The sequence below is a fragment of the Trachemys scripta genome, chromosome 1 (genome assembly GCF_013100865.1).
Source record: "Trachemys scripta elegans isolate TJP31775 chromosome 1, CAS_Tse_1.0, whole genome shotgun sequence".
Taxonomy (NCBI): Eukaryota; Metazoa; Chordata; order Testudines; family Emydidae; genus Trachemys; species Trachemys scripta.
In genome coordinates, this window is record NC_048298.1 from 339,976,351 (window position 1) to 339,999,382 (window position 23,032).

The 23,032-nt window shown below is 46.4% G+C and overlaps 1 protein-coding gene across 1 annotated transcript; it reads left to right on the top strand.

The window, feature by feature from the left end:
- Window positions 1–7,911: 7,911 nt before the first annotated feature.
- Window positions 7,912–8,883, top strand: LOC117872460 (olfactory receptor 51G2-like). The gene has a single exon (XM_034760934.1). It carries the CDS (start codon window positions 7,948–7,950, stop codon window positions 8,881–8,883), a length of 936 nt encoding a protein of 311 aa, XP_034616825.1. The 5' UTR covers window positions 7,912–7,947.
- Window positions 8,884–23,032: the final 14,149 nt, after the last annotated feature.

Consider the following 23,032-nt stretch of genomic DNA (forward strand, 5'->3'; position numbering starts at 1 on the left):
GAGAAAGACTGTGTGTTTGTGTGTGTGTGAGAGAGAGAGAGATGGACAGAGAGAGAGACAAGGAGTGAGCGGGTGTTGAGGAAGTTTCTGAGAGACATCATGCCCTGTCTCTTTAAGGAACTCACTGAAAGCTCTTCAGCTCCTGAGCCTTGTCCACCCTCCCATCCTCTGTGGTACATTCTCACGCACTGACAATTGTTAAATCGAGGCAGGTTGTTGTTCTAACAGCTCTGCTCTAGGAGTTATTTTGGGGGCAGGTCTCTGGCCTATGCTATGCAGGGGTCAGACTAAAGGATCACAGTGGTGCCTTCTGGCCTTGGGATCTGCCCAGTGATGTTAGTAGCACGGCCCTGCCACACGGGGTGTTGTACTGATAAATATGTTACAGAGGTGCTCGGACGCTACAATAATTGGGGCCATAGTTAAGTAAATGCCTTAGGGAGATTTCAGCTCTGTATGTCCCGTAAGAGCAATCTGGGGCACTGGGTGGAGAACCTGAATTTTTCCCAACACCCCTTGGTGATGAGGCCTGTCATTAGCACAGCCGCCTTTGACAAAGGAGATCTAGGTCCCTCTTGAAGCTCAGCAGTAAGAGGGGGAATCAGGACGTGTTTTCAGAGAGCAGAGGATCTGGAGAGCATTGCCTGGGCAAACAGAGCCCTGCTGGGCTGCCTCTCCCTCTGATCCTGACCCCCACCCGCTCCATGAGCAATGACAGCTGCTCTAGCGCTGGAGATAGACCTCCCAGCCTGCTTCCAAATTTCCAACATCACCAAGTTTGGGGGTAGCTGGATCTGGGGGAGGGGTTGTGTGGCTCCCATAGAGAGCTAGCAGCAGGCACTTGGAGCTGGGCTTGAGTCACGCCTCTTTCTATTAAGAATGTTCATGGCCTTGCTTACCTGCGTTTGCACGTGTCATGCCTAAACATGGGGAGGAGATCCTCTGAGCTCTGCCTCACATACCAGTGACTCTGCGAGTCAGTCACTGCTATGTCCAGCTGTCTGTGGTGTAACCCGGTTCCTTACAACAGGAGGCTCTGTAAGCCAGTGCAGAGGGAAACAGTGTCTCTTCCACTGACCAACTGCATGATCAGAACTGTCCACTAACTAACCCTCAGAGCCTTCTTGTTTGGGTGCTCCACTTTAGTTAGGGCCAGCAGCGACTCCTCTTGGGATTTTATTGGGAGTCTCACACTATTTCCTGACTTTCTGAAAGCTCCAACTGCTGTGACCAAGAGCCTGCATGGGAACCTCGCTTTCAGTTATCTTTAAAAAGTTTATTTTAAAAAGTGAGTTGCAGAGAAGCTAGAAAACCTGAATCAGGTGATCCCAAAGGCTGAGAATCCAAAGACACTTGAAAACAAACCCCACATTAGTATACTTTGAAATCTCATTATTTTAAAGCAATCTCATGATTTGTTGCCGGTGTGACTCGTATTTGTGGAATGGGGCTTGGTGACACTGGCACCTAGTTCAAAAGATCTGAAAAGCAAATGACACAGAAAGTAACAGCTATTTTTTCAAAGTACATGAGAAGCGGTGAGCCTACCCAACAGTGAGGGGGCCACTGGAGAGTTGAGTTGGTGAAGGAGCACTCAAGGAAGAGGAGGCTGTTGCATAGAGGCTAAATGAATTCCTTCCATCAGTTTACACTGCAGAGGACGTGAAGGAGTTTCCCACAGATGAGCCATTTTCTGGGGGAGGGGGTGTGACATATCTGAGAACTGTCACACTTTGAGGTGTCAATAGAGGAGGTTTTGGAACAAGCTGATAAATGAAACAGATTTAAGTCACCAGGATTAGATGATATTCACCAGAGTTCTGATGAAACTCAAATACCAAATTGCAGAACTTCGAACTGTGGTATAAAGCAACAGAGGGTCCAGTGGCACCTTTAAGACTAACAGAACTGGGCTATGTGACCTATGGCTTAAATAAGACTCTGTTCCTAATGACTGGCAGATGTGGTGCTGATTTAAAAAAAAAAAAGGCTTCAGAGGTGATCCTGGCAATACTGGCCAGTAAGCCTGACTTCAGTATCAGGCAAATTGGTTGAAACTATAGTAAAGAACAGAATTATCAGACACAGATGAACACAATTTGTTGGAGAAGAATCAACACAGTTTTTCAAAGGGAAATCATGTCCCACCAATCTATTAGAATTCTTTGAGAGGGTCAACAAACATGTGGGCAAGGGTGATTCATGACACATAAAAAGCAACAGAGGGTCCTGTGGCACCTTTAAGACTAACAGAAGTATTGGAGCATAAGCTTTCATGGGTGAATGCCCACTTCATCAGACGCAAGTTTACTTGGACTTTCAGAAAGCTTTTGACAAGCTCCCATACCAAAGGCTCTTAAGCAAAGTAAGCTGTCATGGGATAAGAAGGAAGGTCCTCTCATGGATCACTAACTGGTTAAAAGATAGGAAACAAAGGGTAGGAATAAATGGTCAGTTTTCAGAACGGAGAGGGGTAAATAGTGGTGTCCCCCAGGGGTCTGTACTGAGACGAGTGCTGTCCAACACATTGGAGACACTGTATGGAATTTTTTTTGTGGGGGGCACTTTAGGATATTATAAAGTTCCAAAGCTACCTAGCGCTGCCTGCCCTTCAGCCCTATCCCTGAGTCACCCCGACAGCCCAGCTGAGTTCTCTGCCGCGGCACAGAACATCTGCAAATGGAAACAGCTTGCAGCCTTTCCCCTTCGTTTTACATTTTAAACATAGTGAAACCTGCCAAGGTACCCAATTCCTGCTAGGTTTAGTTTGCATTTTTGTTTATTTACTAGGTAATCTGCTTTGATCTGGTTGCTATCCCTTATAATCACTTAAAATCCATTTTTGTAGTTAATAAACTTGAATTATGCTCTATCTTTACCAGCATGTTTTGTGTAATGTGTCTGGTGAAAATCTTTTTTTGTGTGTGTGGAGATATCCTATTTCCTGGAACTGGAAGGGACCTTGAAAGGTCATTGAGTCCAGCCCCTTGCCTTCACTAGCAGGACCAAGTACTGATTTTTGCCCCAGTTCCCTAAGGGGCCCTCTCAAGGATTGAACTCACAACACTGGGTTTAGCAGGCCAATGTTCAAACCACTGAGCTATCCCTCCCCCCCTCAGCTTTGTGTACAAATGCTGTTGCATATCTTTCCCACAACAATGGGCAAATGACCTATATTAATGACATATATTAATAATTATGTTGTGCAGATACCTGTGCAGTGAAAGATGGAATAATTCTGGCTTTATACTGCAGGAAGCGTTCAAGGCTGGGGAGCTGGGAAATTGGCTGCTGTTCCTGCCTCTCTTTGAGTGGCTTAGGTAAAGCACTCAGGCAGCTCAGTTCGGTGTGTGGCACCATCATCTGCTGTCATACTGGGTGATAACAGGGCTTGAAGAGGCTGTCTGTGTTCACCAACAAAGCATTGTAAGATTGGCAAGCCCAGCTTGAGGGCTAAGGGGCACAGAGGTTCCAACGACTCCCAGACTGCACCCAAGGGGTGACAACCTGTCACAGCGGTCTGTTACACTCAGCTTCCTGGATTCATCACCATGGAGTCCAGGGAGATTACTGATGAACCCAGGAAGCTGAGTAACACATACTACCACACTGGACCCTGCATGGTGTATAATAATAAGCAAAAACTTCCCTGGGCAAACCCCACAACTGGCGGTCAGCAGCCACAGCTCTGCCAGGGGAGGTTTAACCTGTCCTGGCCTTTATATCCACCACCTACTGTTCCCAGCATTCTGTTAGCTTCATTGACTGCCTCTGCACATTAAGCAGATGTTTTCAGAGAATGATACACAACTCTAAGATCTCTTTCTTGAGTGGTAATGGCTGATTTGGAACCATCATTTTGTAGGTATAGTTGGGAGTATGTTTTCTAATGTGCATTAATTTGCATTTATCTACACTGAATTTCATTTGCCATTTTGTTGCCCAACCACTGAATTTTGTGAGATCCATTTGAAACTCTTCACAGTCTCCTTTGGACTTAAATATATTGAATAATTTTGTCTTGTCTGCAAATGTTGCCACCTCACAGCTTACCCCTTTTCCAGATCATTTATTAATATGTGAAACAGCACTGGTCCCAGTACAGACCCCTGTGGGGCACCATGAGTTACCTCTCTCCATTTTGAAAACTGACCATTTATTCCTACCCTTTGTTTCCAGTCTTTTAACTAGTTATGACCAAGGAGAGAATCTTCCTTCTTATCCCATGACTATTTAATTTTCTTAAGAGTATTTGGTAAGGGATCTTGTCAAAGGCTTTCTGAAAGTTCAAGTACACTATATCCTCTGGATCAACCTTGCCCACATTTTTGTTGACCATCTCAAAAAATTCTTATAAATTGGTGAGGCATGATTTCCCTTCACAAAAGCAGTGTTGACTCTTCCCCAACAAATCATGTTCCTGTATTTGTCTCATAATTCTGTTCTTTATTATAATTTCAACCAGTTTACCTGGTACTGAAGTTTGGATTACTAGCCTGTAATTTCTGGGATCACCTCTGGAGCCTTTTTAAAAAATCAGCATCATATTAGCTATTAGCTATTAGCGAATCATCTGGTACAGTCTGATTCAAGTGATAGGTTACATTTAATAGTTCTGCAACTTGATATTAGAGTTCCTTCAGAACTCCTGGATGAATATCTTCTGGTCCTGGTGATTTTTCCTGTTTAAATTATCAGTTTCTTCTAAAACCTCTTTGATGGGTTGTCACCCCCGGAGTGCAGATTGGGATCCCATGGAACCCCTAACCATTCAGCTGGGCTGGTCTCTCTCACACTGCTCTGCTTGGGACACAGCCAGCCTCTCCAGGCCCTGTGTCACCCAACACAACAGCAGGTGGCACCACACACCCGACTGAGTTACCTGAGTGCTTTACCTAAGCCACTCAAGGACAAAGAGGAGACAACAACCAATTTCCCAGCTACCCAGCCTTGGACTCTTGCAGGAGTATATATCCAGAATTATACCGTCTTGCATCTGTACAATGCAAACTCATTGATATAAGTCAGCTTCCCCTTGATTTGGGATAGATATGCAACAGCCTTTGTTTACAGAGCTGACATTTTGGATCCCCAAAAGAAATTGGAGGCTTTTCATCTGCCTCTCCCTTGGAACAAAAACAAAGGTTGCACTGACTGAGTCTATGGCTGAACTTTGGGAATGGAAAGGTCGAAAACTCCCGATCAGTCTATGGCTCGGCCAATGTCTCCATCAGTTACTCTAACCAGCCTTCCCATCTCTGTGCAGCCCCCTCCACCCTGTACAATGCCCCTTCAGCAGATCCTGTGGGCAGTGGCTATTGTGACAGGCCCTGGTAGAACATTTCTGATTAACTTGTGCTAGCAGCCAGCTAGAGCAGTTGCAGAGGCACAGAGATTGTGGGTGGGCGGAGCTACAAGTGGCTCATTGAGATCTGTGCATTACTGTGGGGATCCAGGGGCACTGAGTCCCCTTTTTATTCCTCCAGGAGAAGGAAAGGAAACTCTGGTACTGGAATAATCCGAGGCAAATTTCCCTTTACGGAGCCTTGTGGAATCTCTCTTCCCTGGCTTGCACCCTGGGTTTACAATGCAGAGAAAGGGACTGCTGGGGAGAAATCAGGTCCTATATTATTATCATTATTATTTATAATTTATTTTATTTCAGCAAGATCACAGCTGTGACAGCATCATTTTTTCCACTTGGCTGCACCCAAGGCAGCCATGTGATTAATATGTCATCATATGAACAGTGATGACAAGCCTGGATTCTATGAATAGAGCCTGCAGCAGGGCTGGCGCTGCAGTAAGATTGGCTAGCATCACCTCACATCCCCTGTGATTTGGCCTCCTGCAGTTTGCCATTGGCCATGACGGGAGTTAAAGCTGGTGCACACTAAGCCAAGCAGCTGAAGTTCCCTGATGGCCAAGTGGCCCCCAAGGGAATGTGCAGGCATGCTTCATAAAGGCAGTTGACTTCCTATCTGAACAGATGCTGTCTGCTGCCCGTGCAACCTCTCCGATGACTCCTTGTCCTTTAGGGTGAAGATCTCCGGTGTCAACGGTTTCCCTTCTAGCAGGAGTTGGGTACGTTGGCAGGTTTCACTGTCTTTAAAATGTAAAGTGAAGGGGCAAGGCTATGTTGTTCCCAGATGCCACGGAGAGAGAGGAAGTTCCATTTCCATGAATACTCATGTATTTGACTTTGAAATCCGCTTCCTGCAAACCCTCATCATGCCTGAATAACAAGTGGTGGGCTTACTATGTACGAGAGAGTGACAGCTCAGGGAATGAATATTTTCTATTCTGGTCCCAACGCCTGTTATCACTCCAGATACAGGCTACACACTGACAGAACAGATCCTGAGGGGAACCAGTCAGCTATTAACCCAGGGACAGAGATGCTACTAGACTTTTGTTTGCCAACAAGCGACTGCATGAGGGCTGAGACACATATACAAATATTACAAACCAAACTTTCATGAGGTATATCAAAAGCCAGCAGCATTGTTGTTGGAATCTCTATAGGAAGGAGCAGTGGTAATTGTACTGTGTAATGGTTTTGCCTTTAGAAAGTATGTCAAAAGTACTCCTCATACTGTTTGCAAAGGGTTTCTGCTATTAACTCTTTGTACAGTGAACCGTTGTATGATTCTATCTCCTGGTAACTGACCAGAAGTGGTTTCTAACACTTAAAATCAAGGTCATGAACACAAACCCTCGGCAATGCATGTAAAAGACTTTCCAAAAGGTCATGAGAGAACAGAACCGCTGGTCTGTGTTTCAGCAGTGTAGAGCTCAGGTGCAGGCAATGGCAGTGCAATAGTGGTTTATGTAATTTACGCCAATCATCTCTTATATGAGCATGGCTGAAGTAACTTGCACGCACACCTGGACATTAGTGCAACACCACTGTTTGAAGTATTCACCCATTTCTGATGCCAACACCTCCTCCACCCAGCTGAAGTAACTGTCTGTGTTAGCCTGTAACTTGCCTGATATCTACAGATGCTTGCATGGGGAAAAGATGCCGTTCCTGGGAGGACGAAGAGAAGCCAGTAGGATGATTGAACTCTCTGGATTCTATCACGACTGGCTAGTTAAAGCACTCAGCTTCTCTTGGAGGAATTCTTGGGGGTCAGAGTGTATCACTGGGGGCATTTGGTAGTGGAAAGTTAATGGAACCTTTTTCTGATTGAATTTATGCATGTGAATCTGGAGTTACACTGTTGAAGTCAATGTTATTGAATTAAGCACCTGGCCCTAAGAATTTATCCCAAAAAACTGCAAAGGGGCAGAATTTAAACACTAACGAGTGGAGGAAATAAAAATATGTTTAATGAAGCAATGAAACACATTTATAAATAGCTTGAATGCAGGACACACAAATACCATTTTCACCATGCACTTGCCATGCATTTACCTATATGTCGTGATGCAAAGGGCCACACTCAGAAAGTGGAAGGCCAGAAATCGAGTCTGTCTGAAGGTCACAATTGTCACATCACACAGTGCCGAAGTAGTCTGTGGAACTCACAGTCAAATCTAATTACAGCAGCGAGGATTTTTTTTTTAAATAAGTCTTGGAAGGGTTCCAAACCTTCCTGACTTACACCACAAATAATGTCTAAATATTGTGTCTCGGGGGAAGGGGGTAGGGGAACTTTCCCTTAGAGCAGGTTATCTCATAGCTCCCAATTGCAGGTCTTCTTCCACCTTCATCTGAAGCATCTGGAACTGGCCACTGGATACTGGGCTAGATGAACGACAGGCCTGATACAGTCTGGCAGTGCCTATCTTCCTATCGATGCTGTTCTTGCTGACATTCCTTGAGCTCCTTTAGACTTGCACAGAGAGCAGAAAGATGTCTCATTAAACATCATCTAGTTTCCTTTTCTTTTTCCTTTCAGGAAAGAAAGTTGAAGACTCCTCGGACCTGCCCAGCACATTATGTCAGCTGTCAATGACACCAAATTAAATTCTGCCGTGTTCCTCCTCACTGGGATACCTGGGCAGGAAGACATCCATCTCTGGATCTCTATCTCCTTCTGCTTAATGTATGTTATTTCGATAGTAGGAAATTCAGTCATTCTGCTCATTATAAAAACAGATCCAAGCCTCCATGAGCCCATGTTCATTTTCCTTTCAATGTTGGCAGTCACGGACATTGGTATATCGATAGCTACCATGCCAACGATACTGGGCATATACTTGTTTAACTCTAGGGAGATCAGCCTTGATGGCTGTTTAACCCAGCTCTTCTTCATCCCCTTGCTTCAGTGCACTGAATCCTCCATCCTCTTGTTGATGGCCTTTGACCGCTTCATTGCAATCTCTAACCCACTGAGATATGCTTCCATCTTAACCCTGCCGAGAATAGAAAAGATGGGACTGGTGTGTGTGCTAAGAGGGGTGGCCGTAATATTCCCACTCCCCTTTCTCCTGAAACGGTTCCAATACTGTCGAGCCAATGTTCTCTCCCATACCTACTGCCTGTACCAGGAGGTCATGAAGATGGCTTGTTCAAACATCACAGTCAACAGCATCTATGGCTTGTTTGCTAAACTCTTAACGATGGGGTTGGACTCGCTGCTCATCTTCCTCTCTTATGTGATGATCCTCAAAACAGTGCTTAGTGTCGTGTCCCAGGAAGAGTGCCTGAGGGCCCTGAACACCTGCGTCTCCCACCTCTGCGCTGTCCTGCTTTTCTACATACCAGACATCAGCCTGTCTGTGATACACAGATTTGCAAATAGCTCTTCCCCCTTGCTTCGTATTATCCTGAGCTACATCTCCCTGCTAGTCCCGCCCCTCATGAACCCAATTGTGTACAGCGTGAAAAGCAAACACCTTCGTGCAAGGATAATCAGGGTGTTCATCAAGTAAAAGTTCAGTTCATCACCCAGCTCCAGTGCTGGTGACATGGGGTACAAAAAACACCAGCCTCCTATTCCTTCCTGCACCCTTACATCTGAGACGACATGAGCTACTGATCTCCTCATTGTAGAGAGAGGTTTTCACATGGTCCAAGGCCTGGAGCAATGGGAGAGGGGCTGGTGAGGGAGGACAGTGAACTGGGGGAAGGAGACCAAGGCAGGCAGCAGCATTTACAATGTGACTGTGTTCATGGAGAGCCAGGGGACTGGTGAGATATTGGCCTATAAGGAGCTGTGTCGGTGGCTGCTCCAACCTCCGAATTTCTCTTGAGACGGTCAATAAAGAGAAGGGATGTGGATGCTATTTCCCATTACACCTGGCATGTCCCTGTCCCGTCTCTGGCTAAACATCCCCAGGGCATAAAAAAAGCTGCAGAGTGGGGAACTCCCTCATGGTTCCCCGGGTCGGTGGGTAGGGAGCTGCCGCGGGGGCTGTGGGGTGGCCGCAGGGCTCCCCACCCAAGCTCACCTCTGCTACGCCTCCTCCCCGAGCACGCCATCGCTGCTCCACTTCTCCCGCCTCCCAGGCTTGCGGCACCAATCAGCTGTTTGGTGCCACAAGCCTGGGAAGGGAGGAGAATTACAGCAGGGGCAGCGTGATCGGGGAGGAGGTGGAGCAGAGTTGAGCTGGGGTGGGGAGCTGCCACATGGCTGGGGGGGGAGCTGCCGCGGAGAGGGACACCTCAGGGCAGAGGCGGGGAGGTGCCATGGAGGGGGCGCCTCACGGCAGGGGGGGGGGCAGAAAGCTGCCTCAGGTCGGGGGGGCGCAAGGTGGAAGTTTTGCCTAGGGCGCGAAACTTCCTTGCACCGGCCCTGTCCATGGGGGCTGCACCAGCTGTGGACAGGGGCTATTCAAACAACACAGACACCCACCCTTCCCCTACGCTCTCAACCAGATCATTTTGACTGTGTCTTGTCAGAAACGTGATTAACGCCAGAGTGCCAGGAGAAGCCATTTAGGCAGCTCCCCACCCCTGTTGATGGCTCTGCACACAGCACACCTGCTCATCCCACTCCCCACTGCGGCAGGGCAGGGCTGTGTGTATGAGTTAAGGTCTGACACACAGGAGTCCTGACAAGAGACTCAGGCCCAGGTTCCCGCCCCGGCCCCTCTGTCTATGCTTCCTGAGCTGCTTGCAAAGTGGTGGAAACAATCCTCTGCTCCCTCACAGAGGCACAGCGAGCTCCCAGTCCAGCCCATTCATTGTAGGTGACCATCTTTTCAAAAGGCAAAAGTGGGATATATGCGGGAGCTCCATCCCCTGGGTGACCCTGCCACTGCCCCTCTTCTTCCTATTTGTTGCCCCAGCCACTACTCCTCCTCTTCCCTCGAGGCTCCACCCCCCCTCTCCATGGCAGAAGCCAGAGCCGGGTCATGGTAAGAGCTGCCCAGGGTCCCAGCGCCACTGTGAGGAGCCCCAGATCCTCCACGTGACCTAGCCGGGGGCTGGGGTCCCAAGAGTCGCCCCCAACCTATATCCCCACCCCCCTGAATGTAGAACCCAAAGAATCTGGTGAGTCTGGGGTTCCCCACAGCAGCCTGGGCTCCCAGGACAGCTCTTAGACCTGGCTTCTGGCTGCCTAGGGGATGGAGCCTCAGGGAAAGAGGAGCAGCGGGGGTTGCATCAAGCCTGAACCAAGTCCTCTCATGGATCACTAACTGGTTAAAAGATAGGAAACAAAGGGTAGGAATAAATGGTCAGTTTTCAGAACGGAGAGGGGTAAATAGTGGTGTCCCCCAGGGGTCCGTACTGAGACAAGTGCTGTTCAACATATTGGAGACAAAGTATGGATTTTTTTGGGGTGGGGGGGCACTTTAGGATATTATGAATACTAGTATTTTAAAATTGCAATGAGTTGTGACAGATCTGCCGTGTAAGGTATCTGCAGAAATGTTATAATTAGCACGATACGATCATCTCATATATGTGTTCATATCACCTCTGCATTGTAAGTTATAGGTTTGGTATGTCTCTGCTGTGCATCTCGGTGACAGTCCCAGAGAGATTGGCATTAGCACTGCCTAGACTGCTTGATGACCCGTCAAGAGACATTGTCTATACAATTGACCCATTGAGAGAAGGCAAGGGATACACCTTATTATTCGGCAGGGCATGCAGGGCCAAACCTATGGACAGAACTCTAAGGCTTCCAGGCCATCTGCTGGGCAGTTTGTGTTGGGAACAAAGGAATCACAGGCTGCATGGCAAAAGACTATAAAAGGCAGCTGCATCTTCTCCATTTTGTCTTCACTCCTGCTTCTTGTCTTCATTCCTGCTTCTTACCTCTGGATTCACCTTTCTACAAACGAAGCTCTCAACAACACATCCCATCCAAGCTGTGGATGTGTTCCAGCGGGACTTTCAAGCCAGCAAACTCACCAGTACTGCTAGGAACCTGACTGACTTTGAAGACTTTGAATGTATGTGGCTGTTTCAGCATTTCAGCATTTCAACATCTCTCTTCTTGTACTTTCTTTTTTCTTTAAAATAAACCTTTAGTTTTACACACCAAAGGATTGGCTGGCAGCGTGGTATTTTGGGTAAGATCCAAACCTATAATGACCTGGTGACATGGCTGACCTTTTGGGGTCAGACGAACATTTTTGTATATGTGCATAGTTTTTAAATAACTTATCACTGTTCTGGACCTAGGTGCTGATTGGGAGCCAGAGACTGGAATGCAATAAAGGGGGCTGTGTGATTTCTTGTTTGCATCTTGATAACCAGTGTGAGGGATCAGAAGCACAGTTTGTGACTGGTTGGGGAGTTTAACTTTAGTGTTACCTGCTGGTCTTGGGAGCATCTGCTCTCCCTTTTGCAGCCTGCCCTGACCTAGGCATTTCCAGTGAGGGTTCCCTGACACACCAGGTCACGATATTCATAAATGATCTTGAAAAAGGGGAAACAGTGAGGTGGCAACATTTGCAGATGATACAAAACTACTCAATATACATAAGTTCAAATCAGATTAAAAAGAGTTAGAAAGGGATCTCCCAAAACTGGGTGACTGGGCAACAAAATGGCAGATGAAATTCAGATTTGATAAATTCATAGATTTATAGATTCTAGGACTGGAAGGGACCTCGAGAGGTCGTCGAGTCCAGTCCCCTGCCCTCGTGGCAGGACCAAATATTGTCTAGACCATCCCTGATAGACATTTATCTAACCTACCCTTAAATATCTCCAGAGATGGAGGTTCCACAACCTCCCTAGGCAATTTATTCCAGTGTTTAACCACCCTGACCATTAGGAACTTTTTCCTAATGTCCAACCTAGACCTCCCTTGCTGCAGTTTAAACCCATTGCTTCTTGTTTTATCCTTAGAGGCTAAGGTGAACAAGTTTTCTCCCTCCTCCTTATGACACCCTTTTAAATACCTGAAAACTGCTATCATGTCCCCTCTCGGTCTTATCTTTTCCAAACTAAACAAACCCAATTCTTTCAGCCTTCCTTCATAGGTCATGTTCTCAAGACCTTTAATCATTCTTTTTTCTCTTCTCTGGACCCTCTCCAATTTCTCCACATCTTTCTTGAAATGCGGTGTCCAGAACTGGACACAATACTCCGGTTGAGGCCTAACCAGCGTAGAGTAGAGCGGAAGAATGACTTCTTGTGTCTTGCTCACAGCACACCTGTTAATGCATCCCAGAATCATGTTTGCTTATAATCCCTAGATCCCTTTCTGCCGTACTCCTTCCTAGACAGTCTCTTCCCATTCTGTATGTGTGAAACTGATTTTTCCTTCCTAAGTGGAGCACTTTGCATATGTCTTTATTAAACTTCATCCTGTTTAGCTCAGACCATTTCTCCAATTTGTCCAGATCATTTTGAATTATGACCCTGTCCTCCAAAGCAGTTGCAATCCCTCCCAGTTTGGTGTCATCCGCAGACTTAATAAGCGTACTTTCTATGCCAATATCTAAGTCATTAATGAAGATATTGAACAGAGCCGGTCCCAAAACAGACCCCTGCGGAACCCCACTTTTTATGCCTTTCCAGCAGGATTGGGAACCATTAATAACAACTCTCTGAGTATGGTTATCCGGCCAGTTATGCACCCATCTTATAGTAGCCCCATCTAAATGTATTTGCCTAGTTTATCGATAAGAATATTATGCGAGACCGTATCAAATGCCTTACTAAAGTCTAGGTATACCACATCCACAGCTTCACCCTTATCCACAAGGCTCGTTATCCTATCAAAGAAAGTTATCAGATTGGTTTGACACGATTTGTTCTTCACAAATCGATGCTGGCTATTCCCTATCAATTTACTATCTTCCAAGTGTTTGCAGATGATTTCCTTAATTACTTGCTCCATTATCTTCCCTGGCACAGAAGTTAAACTAACTTGTCTGTATTTTCCTGGGTTGTTTTTATTTCCCTTTTTGTAGATGGGCACTATATTTGCCCTTTTCCAGTCTTCTGGAATCTCTCCCGTCTCCCATGATTTTCCAGAGATAATAGCTAGAGGCTCAGATACCTCCTCTATTAACTCCTTGAGTATTCTAGGATGCATTTCATCAGGCCCTGGTGACTTGCAGGCATCTAACTTTTCTAAGGCCTTGGCTACACTTACCAGCTAGTTCGACGGCTGGAAATCGAAGTTCTGGGTTCGACTTATCGCGTCTAGTCTGGACGCGATAAGTCGAACCCGGAAGTGCTTGCCGTCGACTGCGGTACTCCAGCTCGGCGAGAGGAGTACCGCGGAGTCGACGGGGGAGCCTGCCTGCCGCGTGTGGACCAAGGTAAGTTCGAACTAAGGTACTTCGACTTCAGCTACGTTATTCACGTAGCTGAAGTTGCGTACCTTAGTTCGAATTGGGGGGGGTAGTGTAGACCAAGCCTAAGTGATTTTTAACTTGTTCTTTTTTTTATTTTATCTGCTAAACCTACCCCCTTCCCATTAGTATTCACTATGTTAGGCATTCCTTCAGACTTCTCGGGGAAGACTGAAACAAAGAAGTCATTAAGCATCTCTGCCATTTCTAAGTTTCCTGTTACTGTTTCTCCCTCTTCACTGAGCAGTGGGCCTACCCTGTTTTTGGTCTTCCTCTTGCTTCTAATGTATTGATAAAAAGTCTTCTTGTTTCCCTTTATTCCTCTAGCTAGTTTGAGCTCATTTTGTGCCTTTGACTTTCTAATCTTGCCCCTGCATTCCTGTGTTGTTTGCCTATATTCATCCTTTGTAATCTGTCCTAGTTTCCATTTTTTATGGCCTTGGCTACACTTGCAGATGTACAGCGCTGTGAGTTAAACCTGACTTCATGCAGCTGAGTAGGGAAAGCGCTGCAATCTGCCCAGCGCACTGTTGTGGCCACATTTGCGGCAATTTCAGCGCTATTGGGAGCGGTGCATTATTGGCAGCTATCCCACAGAGCATCTCTTCCCATTCTGGAACCATGGATTGTGGGAAGGGGGCGTGGGTGTGGGGCATTCTGGGTCCTGTCCCAATGCCCCGTGATGCATTGCTTCACATCCCAGAAATCCCTCTGTTTCCATCCACCTTTGTTGCCATCTTTCAACGGTTTCTGTGCAGTGCGATCTGTCTGCAGGAAATGGAGCCTGAACTGCTGAGGTGTATCCGGCCCACCACCATCACTCCCGTTTTCCTCCTCCTCCTCCTCCTCCTCCCCCCCCCCACACCAGCTCTGAAGTGTCCATGGTGGTGCTCGGAGTGGAAGTGGGGTTAACCCCAAGTACTGCATCCAGCTCTTTGTAGAATCGGCAGGTCGCGGGGGGAGCACCCAAGTGGCTGTTTGCGTCACGGGCTTTGCGGTAGGCACTCTGCAGCTCCTTCACTTTGATCCTGCACTGCAGGGAATCCCGGTCATGGCCCCTTTCTATCATGTCCTTTGATACCTTCCTGAAGGTATCATAATTCCTACGGCTGGATTGCAGCTGGGACTGTACAGCTTCCTCCCCCCAAACACTGATGAGGTCCAGCAACTCGCCATTGCTCCATGCTGGGGTTCGCTTGGCGCGTGGAGGCATGGTCACCTGGAAAGATTCGCTGATAGCACTCCACGCCATGCCGGGCTGAGCAAACAGGAAGGGGATTTTTAAAATTCCCAGGGAATGTAAAGGGTTGGTCACAGGATTGGTTACCTGAGGCCAGGGCAGTAGAGTTTGAACTGATGACCAGAGTGGCTAGAACAGGCATTGTGGGATACTGCCGAATACTTCTGGAGGCCATTCACAGCGCATTGGGCGGCCACACTGATGCCGCAGTGCTGCAGCGGCAGCGCAATACTTGCTATTCCTCTCGGGGACGTGGAGTACATGCAGCACTGCAACCACGGAGATATAGCGCTGCAAATGCCTTGCCAGTGTGGACGGGGAGTGAGTTACAGCGCTGGGGGCGGCTTTACAGCGCTGTAACTCGCAAGTGTAACCAAGACCTTAATGACTCCTTTTTATTTTTTAGATCATGCAAGATCTCGTGGTTAAGCCAAGGTGGTCTTTTGCCACATTTTCTATCTTTTCTAACCAGTGGAATAGCTTGCTTTTGGGCCCTTAATAGTGTCCCTTTGAAAAACTGCCAACTCTCCGTTGTTTTTCCCCTCAGTCTTGATTCCCATGGGACCTTACCTATCAGCTCTCTGAGCTTACCAAAATCCGCCTTCCTGAAATCCATTGTCTCTATTTTGCTGTACTCCCTTCTACCCTTCCTTAGAATTGCAAACTCTATGATTCCATGATCACTTTCACCCAAGCTGCCTTCTACTTTCAAATTCTCAATGAAGTCTAGAACAGCTTCCCCCCTTGTAGCTTTTTCAACCTTCTGAAATAAAAAAGTTGTCTCCAATGCAGTCCAAGAATTTGTTGGATAGTCTGTGCCCCGCTGTGTTATTTTCCCAACAATATACTTGGATAGTTGAAGTCCCCCATTACCACCAAATCTTGGGCTTTGGATGATTTTGTTAGTTGTTTAAAAAAAGCCTCATCCACCTCTTCCACCTGGTTAGGTGGCCTGTAGTAGACCCCTACCATGACATCTCCCTTGTTTTTACCCCTTTTAGCCTAACCCAGAGACTCTCAACACTTCCGTCTCCTATGTCCATCTCCACCTCAGTCCAAGTGTATACATTTTTAATATATAAGGCAACACCTCCTCCCTTTTCCCCCTGTCTATCCTTCCTGAGCAAGCTGTACCCATCCACACCAACATTCCAATCATGTGTATTATCCCACCAAGTGATGCCAACAATGTCATAGTTGTATTTATTTATTAGCACTTCCAGTTCTTCCTGCTTATTACCCATACTTCTCGCATTTGTATATAGGCATCTAAGATACTGGTTCGATCTTGCCTCCCAGTTTTGCCCTGACCCTCCTTTCTCTCTGCAATTATAGCCCATACTCCCTCTTGTTTCAGACCCATCTCCCAGGTCTCCATGTTCCCCACTTACCTGTGGGCTAAGTATGCAAAGTAGTGCACACTGGAAAACATAATCCCAACGATACATACAAAATGATGGGATCAAAATTAGCTGTTATCACTCAAGAAAGAGATCTTGGAGTCATAGTGGATAGTTCTCTGAAAACGTGCACTCAATGTGCAGCGGCAGTCAAAAAGGGAACAGAATGTTGGGAAGCATTCGGAAAGTGATAGATAATAGGACAGAAAATATCAACTTCAATACTGTGTGCACTTCTGGTTTCCCCATATAAAAAAAAAGATATATTTGAATTGGAAAAAGGACAGAGAAGGGAAATAAAAATGTTTAGGGGTATGAACAGCTTCTGTATGAAGACAGATTAAGAAGACTTGGATGTTCATCTTGAAAAAGAGACGACTAAGGGAGGATATGATAGAGGTCTATGAAATCAACAGTGGTGTGGAAAAAGTGAATAAGGAAGTGATATTTACCCCTTTATAAGAGCCGGGGGCCACCTAATGAAGTTAATAGGCAGCAGGTTTAAAATAAACAAAAGAAAGTACTTTTTCACACAGTGCACAGCCAAGCTGTGGAACACATTGCCAAGGGAGGTTGTGAAGGCCAAAAGTGTAACTGGGTCCAAAAAAGAATCAGATAGGTTAATGGAGGATAGGTCCATAAATAGCTATCAGCTGAGATAGTCAGGGACGCAGCCCCATGTTCTGGATATCTCTAAACCTTTGACTGCCAGAAGCAGGGTGCAGACGACAGGGAAAGGATCACTTAATATATGCCCTGTTTTCTTCTTTTCCTCTGAAGCATCCTCACTGTCCACTGCCAAAAGACCAGAATCTGGGCTAAATGGACCATTACTCTGAAACAATATAACCATTCTTATGTTCTTAAATTGTTCCACTGATGGATGGGCTGCTGCAGACAAGCCTTCTCCAGGGGATCCCTCTGTTATAGAGCTAGCGTAGATACCATAGCAGACGTCCAAGGCCTGCTGAGTGTGGGAGGCTGATATGGGTGAGTGCTGCCCCCTAGGGGTGAGGTCCTGTAGCAGGAGTCACAGACGTTCATGGTTTGAGCTAAACATGGGCTGAAAAACAGAATTCCCCCAACAATTTTTTGGGCCCAAACAAAATGTTTCCTTTTCAGTCATAATGCTGCCCAGCTGCAGCTGCCTGGATCCCCAAGAGAAATTGGAGGCTTTTCATCTGCCTATTCCTCATAATGTAAATTAAGGTTTCACTGACCGAGTCTATGGCTGCGCTCTGGAAACGCAAATGTCTAAACTTCCCAACCAGTCTGCGGCTAGGGTATTGTGCCCATCTGATACTCTAACCAGCCTTCCCATCTCTGTGCAGCTCCCTCCCATCTGTGCAATGCTCCTTCAGCAGATCCTGCGGGCAGTGGCTAGTGTGACTGGCCCTGGTAGCACATCTCTGATGAACCTGTGCTAGCAGGGAGCTGGAGAGGGTCCTAGAGCAGTTGTGGAGGAAAAGAGACGGTGGGTGGGTGGGTCTAGCTACCAGAGGATCACTGAGATCTGTGCCTAACTTGGGGGATCCCTGGGTCCTCCTTTTCATTCCTAAGGGAGAAATTATTATTATTATATTTTATTTCTGCAAGATCACAGCTCTGAGAGCATCATCGTTACCACTCGGCCGCCCTCGAGGTAGCCATGTCACTAATCAGAACCACATGAACAGTGATGACAAGCCCGGATTCCAGAAATAGAGCCTGCAGCAGGTTTTGTGCTGCAGTCCATTTGGGAAGCATCACTACACATCCCTTGTGATTTGGCCTCCTGCAGTTTGCCATTGGCTGTGAGGAGGTTACAGCTGGTGCATACTAAGCCAAGCCTTTGAGATTCCCTAATGGCCAAGTGGCCCCCAAGGGAATGTGCAGGGATACTTCATAAAGGCAGTTCCCTCGCTAGCTGAACAGATACTGCCTGCTGCCCGTGCAACCTCTCCGATGACTCCTTGTCCTTTATGGTGAAGACCTCTGGTATCAGCAGCTCTGTGTCTAGCAGGAATTAGGTACGTTGGCAGGTCTCACTATCTTTAAAAGGCGAAGTGAAGGGGAAAGGCTGCAAGCTGTGTCCATTTGCATACGTTCTGTGCAGCGAAAGCAAACTCAGTTGGGCTGTCGGGGTGACCCAGTGACAGGGCTGGAGAACAGGCAGCACTAAGTAGCTAGGTAGATCCCCTGCATCTGCCCATGCTCCACGGTGGGTCATTCAGTCTACACAGAAACCTGATATTCAAAGCGAGCTCAGAGTGATAAAACCCCAATGGCCCATGTCAGGATTTCTCAAGGGCTCCCATATCTAGAGTTTCCGTGTGCTCTGGGTCCGATCCTGCCAGGGGCTGAGCGAGAGGAGACCCCATGGAATATCAGTGACTACTTCCCAAATCAGCTCAGGTTTATTTGCTTCTAGAAATTTAATCAGCAAATACATTTTCAAAGGTCTTTTTATCTGGCTTAATTGTTTACACAGGAATTGAAAGCTGCGTTGCTCTGTGGTAATAGGTCCGATGAGGCATATTTCTGTTTCCTGACTGGCTGGGGGCTCCAGCCTTTCTGCCCTGTAGAGACCGCTCAGAGTTTCAGGGCTACCGACATCTCTGCGCCCTCTCTGGTGTCCAAGTGCCAGGTGTCAGGCCTCGTAGCCTTCCCTCTCATGGGGTGGAATTCTGCGATCCTCCCACCCTCAGACTGGGCCCTGGGGTACCGCACACTGCAGGTCAGCTGTGCTTGCTGAGTTGGTCCAAGTGGGTCCGGCACCTGTGTTTCTTCTCTCTGGTATTCTGTGAATAGTGGTGAGACGAGTGACCAGCCACCCTTCTTAAACCAGAATATTGTTTAATCTGAACAGCAGGAATGAAGTGTAATGTGGGAGAATAAGAGGGTTTCAAATAACAGTCTGTACATGTCTCTGACCCCAAGCCTTCCCACTCTGACGGGGACCCAGGCAGGCCGAAGGCCTTATGACTTCCCCAGCATTGTCTGTGCCTGTCAGTCTGAAGAGATTCTCACAACAGCTGCCCCAGGTCTGGACAGACTCCCAGCACTGGCAAAACAAGCTGTGTGATGTGGCTAGAGGCCAGAAATAGGCTCTTCCCAGCTTGTAGCTCCGGTGTCATCTCTCAATCTCCCTGGGGTGGTTACTGAGCGATGTCTTTTCTTGAGCTGTTACTTCCCTTGCTGCTTGTTTTCCAGCAGCCTCCTGTTAAACTAAGAAGAGCAAAACTGGTTTCACCCAATACAACCATAACATAAACATGCTAATAGTTAACCCGAAATAGCCATAACATAAACATTCAAAGAGCTGGGTTTAACATACACATTCATTATGGCAGCTGAGCTCCATGTCTGTCCCAATACCCTTCCCGTTTGCTATGGATTTTATGAATAGTGGTCACAGGCAGTCAGAGAGCAATAGACTACTTTCATATGGGAAATGAAGTTCCACTTGCATTTGACTTTAAATGCACTTCCTGAAAACCTGCATCATGCCTGAAAAACAGGTGCTGGGTTTACTATGTACTAGAAAGTTAGAGCCCAGGTAATTAATGTTTTCTACACTGATCCCAATGCCTGTTACCACTCCGGATAGAGGCTACAGAGTAATAGAACTTGAGGAGAACCAGTCAGTTATTAACTCAGGGACAGAGGAGCTACTAGACTTTTGTTTGCTGACAAGCGATTGACTGAAGGGTGAGATGTTGTGGTCTTTTCAGGTTCGGGAGAAATCCAGACGACATACATGTAACCCTTCTGCCAGACATAGCCGGCATCTACCAGAGCCAGTTTCAATATCTAGGGGTTCCTTTTCAATAATACAACAAAGAAGAGGGCCGAGCTCTCACCCAGTAACCAGGAAAAATTACACACCACTCCTGGGCACCTCTGAGAGGCAATACTTCCCTCTCGCAATCACAGAGTCCGAGTGTAGAAAAGAAACTTTTAATAAAAGGAGAGAAGTCTCCCGACATTAATTAGGGAAAGTGCCACAAGCAGGATTCATAATCCTAAAACTGTGAGCAGGACACGTCTTCTGCTTCGTGCTCTTGAGTTCTACAAACTAAAGTTCCTTTACTGTGCCCATACCCCACTCATTGTGGTTGTCCTTGGTCAGTGAGGGCCTGGGGCTCAGAGGTGCATCATTCACCTCCCACCTGCCATCTGATCACTTGTTCTGGCTGGCCACCACGCCAGCCATGGCTCCTCTCTGCTGGCTGCCCCATCAGCCACTTGCTCCACTCTAGTCAGTTGACTGTCAGATACCTTCTGCTGCCACCTGCCTCTCTGCTGTGACCTCTGCAGGTCTATCTCTTAGTGAATGATAGCTTTTTGTGACTGTAAGTTTGTAGAAGGCTGGGCAGAAATGCTTTTCCACCACCAGTGATTTCAGCTCTCATTTCAGCACTTACAATAAAAAAGGCTCCCAATAGAGTCTATTCAGCTCTATCTTTGAATGGTGGGTAGGAACAGATTAAACCATACCGGGGACCCTGAAAGAGAGTCCACAACTCCTGCCTGGGATACCTTTCCCCAGTCCTCTTACCTTCACAGGGCTCTGGCATTCGAGCCACTGGCTTAATGAGATACTTTCAGCTGAAGGTGACCACCTCATTTGGGACAGGTTGAGCACACTTTTGCTCCCCTTTATTCATACAATAAAGACAACAATATTAATAACATCGGAAGCAGTGGGTATTCACCCACGAAAGCTCATGCTCCAATATGTCTGTTAGTCTATAAGGTGCCACAGAACTCTTTGCTGCTTTTACAGATCCAGACTAACACGGCTACTCCTTTGATACTTAACATTAATAATAGTATTTCACTACCCCTGGATTCAGTACTAAGGGATTTGTACACCAGCCAAAGTTGAACACTTTGAGCAACACCTCTCTATCTACTGATATCTAGGGAGAGTATGGTTGTTTATGTAAATACAGTTTGCTCCTCAAGTCTCTCCCCCTTCCCGGTAGCTGTCAGAGGAGAGTTCATTCAGACCCTGTTTACATATGCTACTTTTTAAGTCCCACTCTAACCTGAGAAATCTTCTCTGAAAGAAGATTCGTTAGGCCAAAATGTTTCATTGTAATACAATTACAAACCAAACGTTCATGAGATGCATGTATATTGAAAGCCAGCAGCAGAGTTGTTGGAATCTCTACAGGAAGGAGCAGTGGTAACTTTACTACTTAATGGCTTAAGCTTTAGAAAGTATATCAGAAATACTCCACAAACTGTTTGTAATGGGTTTGTGCTATTAACTCTTTTTTCTTTGAACAGTTGTATGATTCTATCCCCAGAAACTGTTTCTAAAACTTATATTCAGAGTCATGAACACAATCCCACTGCAATACCAGTGCAAGACACGCCAAAAAGTCAGGAGAGACCAGAATCACTAGTCTGTGTTTCAGCAAATAGAGCAGAGGTGCAGGAAAGGGCCCTGTAATATTGATTGTATGTAATTTATTCTCATCACCTCTTACACAAGAATGGCTGAAGTAACTTGCACATTCAGTTGGATATTAGTGCAAATCTAGCATTTACACTATTCACTCATTTGTGACACCAACCCCTCCCCCGCTTAGCTGAAGTAACTGTCTATGTTAGCTTGTAACTTGCCAGATATCTACAGACCATTGCATTGGGAGAGGATTTAGGTCCGGTGAGGATGAAAAGAAGCGTGTGGATTATAAAACTTGCTGAATTCAGTCAATGCTGGGCAGGCAAAACATTTCAGTTTCTCTTGAAAGGATTCTTGGGGGTCAGAGTGTATCACCTGGGACATTTGGTAAAGGGAAAGTTAATAGAGCCTTGTTCTGATTGAATGTACACATGTAAATCTAAAGTAATGCTGTTGAAGTCACTGTTATTGAATTAAAAACCCAGCCCTAAGAATTTATCCCCCAAAATGACAAAGGGGCAGTGGCATCATTTAAACTCTCAGGAGAGGAGAAAATTATATTTTATGTGTGTGTGTGTGTGTGTGTGTGTGTGTGTGTGTGTGTGTGTAATGAGGCAATGAAACACATTTATAAATAGCTTGAATGTAGGACACATAAATACCATTTTCACCATGCAGTTGCCATGCTTTTACCCACATGCCATGATACAAAGGGCCAGACACAGAAGTGGAGGGCCAGAAAGGGTGTGTGTATGAGGGTCTCAATTGTAAAATCACACAGTGCTCAAATAGGCTGTGGAACTCACAGTCAAAAGATATCACAGGGGTCACGAGCTTAACAGAATTCAAAGAGTGACAGGCTAATTATATGGAAATTCCAATTACAGTAGTGAGACTTTTTTTAAAAAAAAGTCTTGTTAGGGCTCTAAACCTTCCTGGTTTATGTCAAAAATATGTCTAACTAGTGGGTGCCAGTGGAAAATTTTCCCTTAGAGCTGCCTATTGCAGGGTTTCTTCCACCATCCACTGAAACATCTGGAGTTGGCCACTGGATACTGGGCTCGATGGACTGCAGGTCTGATCCAGTCTGGCAATGCCTATCTTTCTGTTGTTGCTGCAAATCCAAGACTATGTATTTGCTGATCTTCCTTGAACTCCTGGGAGTCTCTAGATTTCCACTGAGAGCAGAAAAATGTCTCCTTAAATATCAACTAGTCTCCTGTTCTTTTTCCTTTTAGGAAGGAGAGTTCAAAATTCCTGGGACCTGCCCAGTACATT